The 12,451-nt window shown below is 36.9% G+C and overlaps 1 protein-coding gene across 4 annotated transcripts in view; it reads right to left on the reverse strand.

Moving 5' to 3' along the window:
• The window catches only part of fl(2)d (female lethal d), a 91,941-nt gene that overhangs the window by 18,757 nt on the left and 60,733 nt on the right, over positions 1 to 12,451 (reverse strand). For 3 of the 4 annotated variants that reach the window (XM_067136322.2, XM_067136319.2, XM_067136320.2), the window contains one exon: positions 1,003 to 1,127. In XM_067136322.2, coding sequence (XP_066992423.1) covers positions 1,003 to 1,068 — 66 coding nt within the window. In that variant the 5' untranslated portion in view covers positions 1,069 to 1,127. Of the gene's footprint in view, positions 1 to 1,002; positions 1,128 to 5,945; positions 8,415 to 12,451 lie in introns of those variants that run through there. The other variant, XM_067136321.2, reaches the window with a different exon arrangement.

The following is a 12,451-nucleotide window of genomic DNA, read 5'->3' on the forward strand; positions in this document are numbered from 1 at the left end:
TAAAAAAAAAACAGTACTGGCAGACTAAAATGTTACAGGTAATACTAGGGGCTGGAGGAGATCTTACAATGCAGCGCTAATACTCTTCTCATCCTACCACCCGTGCTAAAAACAAGCAGCATACCATATCAGAGCCAGTGTGTCTCAGCCACTGGTCTCAGCCAATTAAGAGGAGCTTGTGTGTAACAATAGCATCAACCAAGAGAAAGTGTGTTTCTTCAAGTGTTGCAGAGAAACGGAAACTTACTGGAAAGTTAAGAGTTGGACTGCTTATGTGACAAATATGTGTAAAGAATACAGCATAGCAAAACAAACAGTTTCGAACATAAGAAAGAACACGGAAAAACTAAAGACGTTTGCTGTGCAATGTGATGTTGAAACAACAGAGTGAAGTTGACTGGTGAAACAAAAATGGAAAATGCCGTATATAAATGGTTAAGTGCAATAGTGGTCTAGCGGTGTTGCAGTTCATGGTGTGGAGCTTCAGGAGGTAGCTGAGACACTTGCTAAGCATACAAACATTAAGTTTCAAACTAGCGATGGCTCGCTCTATCATTTCCGCAACCAGCATGGTATTGCAAACAAGAGTGTGTTTGGTGAAATGCTAAGTACAGTAATGATAAAGCTAGTGCTGAGCCATTTAGAACACGACTTGACAAACTAATCAAGGAAGGATTGACATGCGCTCAACTATACCGGGCTGTTTTGGCATTCACTACCTGAAGACATGCAAGCTTATAAGCATGAGGACCCTACCAGGTCGAAAGCATAGCAAAGCGAAACTTTTAACCTTATTATGTGCAAATGCGGATGGAAGTCATTGGCTTACAACAGTTGCATTTGGGAGATAATGGGTCTGAATCCTACCGTAGGCAGCTCTGAAACTAGTATAGTGGCAGTATGGCTATAGGAAGTGTAAAATAAGAAATGTGAGGTAATTTTGGTTTAACTTGTAAGGTTTGAAGTACTGTAAGTGAAGCTAAAAGAGCACAAAATACTTACAACATATTCTTGCATCTCCTGTTCCTTAGTGGCGAGTCGTCGAACTAAAACTTTCTCACGGTGCATTGACTCTGCATGCTGTTGTCTGGCACGATCCTCAGACTCCCGTAAGGTTACCAATTCAGCTGCAAAAAGAAAGATACATGCATCTTCCTAAAAGATTTCACCATTCTTGAAAAATACCGACTGGTTTGTAATAAAGTAGTAAGGAACAGATAAATTTTTCACAATTCTTGTCAACTATAAAATCCCACTTAAAAAACAGAGCTCCACACTGTAACACCTGACAGTATTTAAAGAAGTTCATAGACCTATAATGAACATACTGTATTTCCCTCTATTTTGCAAATGTAACTTTGCAGAAACAATATTGTCATTATATCAATCTCTGCAATAAATAAGAAAAACTATAAAAATCTCAATTCCATGTAAGTAATAAATAACGATTATTAAAATGAAATGAACCCAGAAATACTCAGCACACACAGTCTATCTAAGGCCTAACTGACACTTTCCCTCCAATGTAATTCACAGGTAACACAAGGCTAGTGCCTCCGGCAGAGTAAATATTACAACGCTTACAAAATATGAAGAGAGTTTATAAATTATTCAATTAGCTTCCGTAAGTTTCTACTAATTAACATAACAATACACTCCAATTATGAGAATATAAATAACAGACTGTTAAACTGTCAGTCTATAATACTCTATACTGCAGGCATCATTTGTTCAGACACAAATTTAAATTATTTCCTCAGATGCTTTCTGGTACTTACAATTGTGTTACCTATTTAATTCACAAAAATGTAAAACAATAATATACCCACTACTCCAAAATTTGAGCCTCTTCCAAGAGAAATGAAGACATTTTTGAGTTAATTTCATATTGTTAAATATAATGTGCTACTTCTTTATGAAACATGTCGAATTGCAAACCCTTAATGCATGCTTAAGGAACTTCAACACACATTCTTTAATAAAAGGGGAAGGAAAAGTACACACTAAGGATGGAGTTTTTCTTTTTTTTTTTTACATCACAGAAAGGAAATATGGCTTAAGGGCTTATTAGTTATACAAAAAAACAGAACCTATTTATTTATGCTTCTAATAAGCGACCACATTTTATTCACAATACTGTGTTTCTTCCAGCAGGTTACTGAAATCCTACCAAAGGTAATGATATATTGACCAGAATGAAAAAGTTGGCTTGCTACAGTGTTTGTAATAACGTATTTTTTGCTATCTGTTTTGCAGTGCACAGACTCAAGATAGGTCTTATGGCAACGATGGGACAGGGCATGGCTAGAATTCGAAAGGAAGTGACCGTGCCCTTAATTAAGGTAGAGCCCCACCATTTTCCTGGTGTGAAAAAGGGAAACCGTGGAAAACCATCTATCAGGCTGCAAACACTGGGGTTTGAACACACCATCTCCTGGATGCAAGCTCACTGTTACATGACCTAACTGCGCAGGCAACTTACGTAGCAACAATATTATTCATTGGCATTAAATGTAGTGCTTTCCTCATGCGGATACTTTCAAATACAACCAATTATTGGTTTTTCTGCAGTGGGAAGGCTTGTGTATCCCAAAGTAGTAAATAATTGAGTCATATATGCAACCACATCAGATGGGTGTCAGTCAAAAGACCAGATTAAAGAAATGTTCCTAAAAACAGGGTAGCAGCCCATCAAAAGATGCAAGGGCAGCAATCTGGATGACTGACTGAAATAATCTTGTATTATTACCCAACATGACTTGGCAACGTTGATACTGCAGCACGGGTGGAAGCAAATGGAAACTGAAGCCAAAAATCCAGAGGTCAGGCAGCTCCCTCTGAATGACTGTATGATATACTGATGACGACTTCCTCCCGGTAAAATAATTCCCTATTTGAATTTCCATTTGTGAACACTAAGATGAAAAACTGATACTCGGAACATGAAATGTTTGTCTGAATCTTTGTGATAGGTTGGTGAATCTGAAAAAGGAAATGGATTGTCAAGTTATGTGTAATGTATCTTGTATATATGAGATGCATTGACAGGAAGAGCAGGATTTCTGAACAGGTGACTACAGAATGAAAGTCAAATCAAATAGAGGAAATCTAGAAATTGGCTATATCATGAACAAGAAAGCAGGACCAAGTTACTATGACCAGCTTAATGAACCAATTATTATTACAATAGACATTAAATCAATGCCCTCAATAGTAATGGTAAACATGCCTACTGGTTCAGCACATGAGACAGAAGATTGAATACAGCATATACAAAGAAAACCTTATAATGATGGGAGAAAGGAATGTAGTGGTACACCATGAGAGAGAAGGTTAACAAAGGGAAGAATATGAACTAAGACAAAAGAATGAAAAAGGAAGCCAGCCACCAGAATTCTGCACTGATCATAAAATAAGCCCAGCAAAAACTTTGTTCCAAAATCACTTCAGATGGTTGTATGCATGGACAAAATCTGTACTGGGATACCATAGGCTGCTGATGCAAAGAGAGAAAGGAAGGTAAAAATAAAAGTATAACTTATGAGAGACTGCAGAACTGCAAGACAGTTAAGAACAAATGACTAAATGAATGGTGTAAAGATACTGAAGATTGCTTAGTTGTAGGAAAGTGCATAAAGAAAAATTGAAGAAACTACTGTTTATCCAATTACATGTTCCTTTTCTTGTTCCTATCCCTATACAAAAACGAAAAGAAGGCACAGGAATATCAGTTCAGATGGAAAACCACTTTAAGGTAAAGACGACACAAATCATTTCTACAAGAAGGAGAGAAAAATTAAAGCCAAAATTGGAAGAACATCTATTTGGCTTGCAAAGAAATGCAAGAACAATCAATACTGACTGTGTCTAATGTCAGAAGATCAGTAAAGTGCGGTGGCATTTGTAGATCTGGATACGACATTAATAATAATAATAATAATAATAATAATAATAATAATAATAATAATAATAATAATAAAGCTGAAAATTGCAACAATGTTATGACATTGGTTGGAAAAGCCATTAATAGGGGTGTTACAATTCAAGAACCGAGGATGCTGGTTAACACAAGAATGGGACCTGGATGTAGAAATCAAAACCATTATCAGCACTGCAAGAAGTGTATTTCTGAAATTAAAACTGTGACCTCCGATTCAAAACTCACTGACATGTTGTGGAGTGTTCTGTGCTACTGGTGATGCTTTACAGTATCAAAGGATGGACACTAAAGGCTTCGTCAATGAATGGAGTGCAGGCCTTTAAAATGAAAATGTATTGCAAAATGTTCCAAGATCCCAAGCAAAGACCTCATCACCATCAAGGACGTACTTTGTCAAGACTGAAAATCAGGTGTCTTCATCGTTGCAAAACATAGGAAAGCAGTCTACTTAAATCACATCTTCCAAAATGAGAAATACAGCCTGATACAACTAATTAAAGAAAAAAAATGAGGACTGGACAGAGAAGATTATCCTAGACATGGAACATTGGACATTGGTTTGGCATCCATGATGAGGGAACTCGGATAAGCAGAACACAAAATAGGAAAACCTACTCCATGATGGTTACCAAACTTATGTGAGGAGACTGTATCAGAAGAAGAATGTTATTTAACCTACCTTTCACTGGTTTAAATTTTATGAAATGTCAGGGTGTTGGAATCTTATTTTCTTTTTCCCAGAAGTTCTTAACCTGCCAGAAGCTGACATCGATTTGAAGAATTTCAACTCTATCATCTCTGATCTCAGCTGTGACAAACATGTTATCTTTGGACCAGAAAAACAGAGACTAACCAACAGTCAATGAGGACAGCCCAACTTGAGATTCTGAATGGGAATGGAATCTAGTACAGAAAAGGATGTGATTTCTGCAGTCCGCACAAAAATCAAACTGCAAATACAAGTAGTAGAATATGAAAAAGAAGCAACTATCCTGACAGGAATGATGCAGGGTTGCCAGTTAAGTCTCCCCACCCCTCTCAATTTTATTTATAAATAACAGGTGGTAAAGAAAATTAAATTTGAGAAAGGCAACAAACTTGCAGGAATAAAGAACTCAGATTTAAGGATATAGAGGATCTGGAGGAACTGAAGAATAGAATGCAGTCAAATGAAATCAGAGGATGCAGGAAATACCAGATTAAGAAATATCACTCTTAAAAAGGAAGTAGAAGAGTGTTACTTTGGTAGTAGAGTAACCAAAGGTTGCAGAAGAAAGTAGGATATAAAATGTTGCTTGGTTCAAGAAAGAAAAGCTCAGTTCAGTGGGGTAAGAATGACAGTGGGAGGCCAACATACAAATGTGACAAAAAGATTAGAGGATTTTATGTAGGATGCAATATTTATGTAGAAATGACCCTAACAACAATAACAGAGAGGTAGATGTTATGCTTATCTAAAAGTGAGTTACACATCAACAATAATATCGAAGGTGTTGAAGTCTTACACTATGGTAAAATTTAGGAGAGAAGAAAGTTCATTACATACTTATTACCACTGATACAAAAAATTACATTGTGAAACAAGATCATAATTTTATCAAAAAACAGCATTTAAAAATCAAAATTAAAGAAAATATATCTTCCAAAAATCATTAAAAAGTTTTAGAAAAGTTAAAGAGTAACTATTGACTCCACAAATATTCAACTTGTGTTCTGGCATAAAGAAACAAGCACATAACTCACATGGAAAAATGAGCTAAAATCCATCATGAACATTCTCCTGGAAGGACTCAAGAAAAATGTTAACTGTGCAATCAATAAATTACTCAGAACTCTCCTTAGAATTTAGCAAAAGAACAAGGGCAAAATGGCTTTGCTGTGCACCTTCAAAACAGGAAAGCTGCGTTTTTATTTGGACATCTGAGCTGCAGCACAGTTCAGGAGCTACGGACATAGGACCAGGCCGAGGGACTCAAATGTATTATTACTACCCATTGGCACTTACTTCCGGAATCTGCGGTAAACCTTTCTCTCTCTCTCTCACTGCTCCTCTTCCATCAGAACAAGCCCAATGCTATAGGACGTGTGTATGGAATGCGATGGCCTTGCTCAGAACACGCGTGCTCAATGTGATGGCCTCAATGCTACGGTGATAACAGCACGATGTGATTGACGCACTTTTCACTAAGGCACTAATCACTGCATATTTGGCTCTTGTTGCTTAGCCATCACCAGCGCACTGCACTTACACACACACACACTTCACTAGCAGGCACACACACTGATGCAGCGATGACCCACCCCACAAACATTAGAAAAAACTGATATCACTTGATTAGTGATTAAAATGAATGTGACTCATAACATCAGGAAAACAAAGCTTTCTCTGCGATAAGTTGCCCTTATCTTACTCAGCTCAACACATTCAAATTCAACTGTTAAACAGCAGAAAGCAATAACCAGAGCTTCAGTGAACTACTCTGAACAATAATATGTTTTACTGATGAGGTTCTCTCGTCAGGTTTGTTCACCAGTCTAATAATACCTTTACCAACAAAAAACTCAAGATATACATAGTGCACATATTCCACCAGAGAATTTTCCAAACATGAAAACTTATGGTAATGAAGAAAATCTATTCATGGGAGCAATAAAAAGTTAAAGAACAAAATAGTTAACAATAATGATTTTATAAATAACAGCCTACTCATTAAACAAATCAATGTTATTACTTCAACTACTGAAGAGACTTCAGTTAGTAGTCGGTAAAATCTTCTAATAATTAGTTAACATAACATTTCATACAACAAGGATGGCGAGAGTGATCTGCATGTGTACATATATATATATTTACCATGGTAAGTATGTATTGAGAATGGTAAAAATCAAAAGCTTTATTATAAAAAATGAAAGTTTAGGAAATCACTAACAATAGCCCTACAAAAAATCTGCACCTGAAGAAGTGAAAGCTTTGGTGTGGATATGTAATATTCAATCACAAATCACATGCACTATATGTAAGTAAGCATACCTAAAATCAAACAAAATAAAGGTCACTAAATTGATTATATTCCTGTGGACTCCAATCCTATAGATTATGTACCATCAGTTGGGTAGTGCTAACAATGATGTTATTTTCTAAACAAAGCGTATACATTAATTATTTCTTTCAACTGCAGAGAGAATCATTGATACTTTAGTGCTGTACTGTGAACTAAGTAAAAATATTTTTTTAAAAGAAAGTTTATCATCAAAATATAATTATAACAAGCTATATTCATCATATATATTTATAATAAATGTTATATTACACATATACAGTAAAACTTCTGTAACGGACAAACTCGCAGAAAGTACATTTCACTTTCAAGTTTTATCTGGAGGTATTAAAATAGAACTTTTTTTTAGCATAAGTTCACCTTTGGACATGGAAACTGATCTGTTCTTAACTAAGAGTCTCCATTTTCATATTAGCATAGCTAGCAAAGGTAGGAAGTGCAAGACATCAGGAGTTTTCAAGTTCTCTGAGTTGCTTCTGTAAATTTTCACTTGGTAGGCTCCATTGTTTCCTTCAGTGATATATTACACCTCCTTCTTAATTCATTATAAGTGCACTTCTAGCACTTAAAGAGTATGCTTATAATCTATCTACAGAAAAGTCAGTAGACTGCAGAAAAGTGACAGACTATGTCGGTACATACAGACACACATTTAAGATTTCTTCTTTTCAGGGAAAAATTCCAGCAAACTAAAAAAAAATTAGCAATTGTATTTTACCCGGTAAAGTTAGGGACACTTGTCCCAGTCTTAAACTTAACCACTAACTGAATGACGTTAAGGATTTATTACTATATTATTATGACTTTTTTCACAACAATGATCGGTTCCCATTTTCTCAAAACACGAAAGGTAATTTACCAGGGTAACAGCAAAGTTATCACCTGCAACTTCTTTCTAGGCATATATGTAGCTAATGGCATAACAATTAACAGCCAATGCAGACAGTCTCCACCCAAATATTCTCATTTGGATTGAAGTCAATCCACAAGGTGACCAATCAACAATTTCATTCTGCCTTGTCAACTATCCCTGAATTAACAGGAGCATTTAGACATGAAGACTGGTCCTACTGGAATGATGACTATATATAAAACTGTTGCTGTCCTCGGTAATACCTAATTATCTCCCTCCTATTTAATACATAGCTTAAGAGTAATTTTTCCAAACTGACGGTCATAGTCAAGCACAGTAAGGTGTCACACAAGCTGGCCTGGCAGCTGAGAGCAGGACAGTAGTTCAAATTAATCCAGATGATACGTCACAGCAACTATCCCAAGTACGAGCTTTGCTATAGGCAACTGCCACAGCATCCTGTAATAAATTCAGAGGCACTTTTTTCACTTCACAGATCAATAATTACATACCCACCACTATAGACCCAACAAAAACAAGGGTCATCAGAGAACAATGTAAGTACATGCAAGGCCAACTAGATATACAGGCCATAAGGCTCCCCCTCCACTTCGGGCGCTACGTCACACTAGTCGCCAGCCGCTTCACTTCTCACCAGTAAGCTGATCTGAACCTCGCAGCAGTGAGGCTATCGATGGTGTTGAATGATTTAAACGTGTGTGCACATTGTGAATTATGGCCACGTCGTGTTGTATACCTGGTCGTAGAATCAACTACAGTTCAAAACAGCCTAATATTTCAGTGTTTAAATTTCCTACTGGCGTGTTTCGGAAACAAAAGTGGATCATAGCTATCCATCGAACCGAATTCATTCCTTCAGCAAGCTCAGTTGTGTGCGGTGGTGGTGGTGGTGATAATTGTTTTAAGAGGAAGTACAACTAGGCAACCATCCTCTATATAACACTAATCAGAGGGGAAAAATGGAAGGGATCCGACACTTCGAATAATGAAGATATCGGCCAAAGGAAGACAAGGGCCACGAAGGGCGTGAAAATGAAAGACTCCCTAGCCCTCGCAAACCTAATAGCGTCGGGGTCGGAAAAGAACAAGAGTTGACCAAGGGAGGTCGGATAGGATAGATGAAAGTGAGGAGCCGGGCACAAGTAAGTGGAAGCAATGCCACGACTCAGCTGTGGGCCCCGTGGTCGCCAACCCACGCTCCAAAGTTCAGAGCCCCTGAGGCCTCTTCTAGTCGCCTCTTACGAAAGGCAGGGGATACCGTGGGTGTTATTCTACCGCCCCTCCCCCACAGGGGGAGCAGTTGTGTGCATAAAACACTTCGACGAAGTTTCGTAATTAGGGACGATTCCGTTAAAAGACCTGATGAGTCTCTTTTAACTGTAAAACCTAACCATTTAAAACTCTCAAACGATGCTATTCCTTTTAAAATGTGCCTGCCTATCTGTATAAAAAATCTTCCAACAACGAGCAAAAATCCTATTCAAAGACAAGAAGAAATTGAAAAACGGGAAGAGGAAGGAAAGAAAACTGAGGAAGAATATGACAGGATCAACGACTTCGATGACGTTCAGGGTAATTTCAGTATTAAACGCAAATTAGATTTGGACAAAGTTTCCGTCAACTTTAACAGCCAAAGTCTGTATTTTCCAAATTTATGTGACTGAGGAAAATATTCCGAAAATTGGTACTTCCTTAACATTAAACGAGGCTCTTGATTTTAAATCCATTAAACATGATATTTTCATGAGTTATAACCCTGATATACGTGCATTAGGTGATGGGGGCAAGATATTAAAATGGTCAAATTAGAAAAGTATTTATAACTTCCTGTTTAGACCTGCTCGTAACTCAAAAGTGACTGTCCACGACAAAATAGAATCTGTACACAAAATAATCGATGAAATTGAAAGTGAAGTTAATGAGTGTATCATTACTGATAAATTATAATTTTTTAAAGGAACAGTTAAATATAGCCTTTGCAATGAAAGTATCTTACTCCTGTATTCTAATAACATGGTTCACTTCAATATTTTTCGCATTTCCTGGGGCGTAAAAGAAGATAAGACAGTCAACGTTTCTTACAATGCCCCACTTGGTTATTCACAGTCTTTTACTGCAAAACTAGGCACGGGAAATTCGGGTATTGATGATTCACATTGGAATTACTTGAAAAAAGAAACTAAAATTGTTAAAGGAGCATGAAATATTTTGTAACTTGTTGAATGGAGTCTACATAAAACGTGAGCTGAACTATAAAGGACGAAAGGTTTTATTTTTGTTTTTGCTAGTGGCTTTACGTCGTACCGACACAGATAGGTCTTATGGCGACGATGGGATAGGAGAGGCATAACAGCTGGAAGGAAGCGGCCGTGGCCTTAATTAAGGTACAGCCCCAGCATTTGCCTGGTGTGAAAATGGGAAACTACGGAAAACCTTCTTCAGGGCTGCCGACAGTGGGATTCGAACCCACTATCTCCCGATGCACGTTCACAGCCGCACGCCCCTAACCGCGTGGCCAGATCGCCCGCTAGGAGGAAAGGTAGAGGGAGTTGCTTTTAGTAGTAAAAGCGGAGAAAATAACACTACATTAGCTACAACTGCACAAACTTTTATGTTGTCATCCAGTCTTTAAAAAAATTAAGACGTTGTTGATTTGTTTCCATGTAAGAACCTAATGTGACATTTTTTAGAAGAACTAACTTCGCAAGTCTTTAAAGTATTAACAGATAGTCCTATAGCTTATAAGGTAGCATGCATAATTTCTAATAATAACAGGAAAATGTTTGAAAAGCTGTGCAAAAGCAATTTACAAACCACTTTTCAAAATCCATTTGACGAAAACACACACACACACACACACACACACACACACACACACACACACACACACACACACACACACACACACACACACAGAGAATTGTTTGATACTGGTCATTTATTTAAAATCTTAATAAATAACTGGCTTAATCAAGCTGACAACTTATCCTGACTTTGACAACTCTGAGTCAGACAAAAAAAAATGTCTGAGTCTATCTAGTGCGGCCTTGGCTTGCTCCTGCCCTGTACCAAAAGGTGTTGTACCAGACTCCTTTAGAGCTACTAAATGTAAACCTGTATACTAATGTTCTAATACTAATTCTCAGAGAAAAATTCTGACTTCGCTTGTCAACAATGTTCTGGAAAACGAAAATGTTTAAACATGCAGTGATTAAATAAATAGTTTTAAACATTTCGTTGACAGATGTATATACATCTTTTGTAATATATTATTGAATAACAATAGAAAAGTTACCGTAGATAAACTCATCGCTGAGAAGAAGAAATCCCCAGGAAAATAAAAATGTACAAACTGAAACCTTAGGAATTCTTAAGTAAGTTTTAAGTTGCAGCTTAATTTCTAAGAAAGGTTTCAGACTATTGTTGTGAATTGCCATCATGCATTTTCCTAGTAACATTAAAACTTTTTGTATACGTATTATGCGTTCTAATCTTTTAAAGATACCGTGTTGAGTTACAAGTGACAGATGTCATCATAATTTTACGTAAAGAAATGTACATGTACTGCCCTGCCAGTTTTCTCCCCGCATAAAACTCGTGTAGTATACAAGCCTAAGTAAAGCCACAATTGAAGGAGTGTTCAATTTTATCGTTAAGGTTGAATAAATGAACAATATCATGGTGAAAGTGAGAGCGGGCCCTACACTGCCATGCTGAACGCCAGCCACTAGCGTGACGTCACGGTCCGAGCCTTGTGGCCTGTCTATCTAGTGCGGCCTTGGTACATGGGACTGATAAGACAGATGCTCCTCCTAAACCCTAAAATTTCCAACAAGTCACAGAGACAAACCATTTTCTTCTCCAAATATATTACATCATTATAAGATAGTATAATTAAAAAAAAGAAGGCAATAACAACAAACTGTATAAACTGAAAGGAGTCCATATGAGATAGAGGTACAGTATGTAAATATATTTGAACATTAAACCATTTTTAGTAGCAAGTTGGTTGTCTTATTATCATAGTTGATACACAATTGGCAGTCTGAGTAACGAGCATTCAGTATTTAATGCATTTTGTTAAGCCTTAATCATTGGTTCTAAAAACTGATACGTATGAAACCCACACCATCAAATTCACATCTGATATACATGAAGATTAGCAACTTTCTCATCTCATAAAACCTTCAGTGGAAAATTCACACCATCATTCATTATTATGAAATAATCTAGCAATGAACCTAATTTTAGAAGTGGCAAGAGAGGGAAGTTAAAAACAGTGAAAACAGAAAAAGATGCTGTTATTCAATATCATTCACCCTCTTCATATGAGAATGATAATTTTCGTATTAACTTATTTAACAATAATGTCTGATGGCGAGACCTAGTTTTTACAGTGCACTATGTATTATGGTACGGGCTAGAACCAATTTGTTTTCATTTTCCTGTCTGTCTGTCTCAGACTCACCTTTGGCTTTGACAATATGAAAGTGACTGAGGTATGAACTATGCTATAGTAACTATTAGTAAATAGGTTCAGTTGGTGCATACATTTTAGTGGAGCTGTCAGACTGATAT

This window comes from Anabrus simplex, chromosome 1 (genome assembly GCF_040414725.1).
Source record: "Anabrus simplex isolate iqAnaSimp1 chromosome 1, ASM4041472v1, whole genome shotgun sequence".
Classification (NCBI taxonomy): Eukaryota; Metazoa; Arthropoda; class Insecta; order Orthoptera; family Tettigoniidae; genus Anabrus; species Anabrus simplex.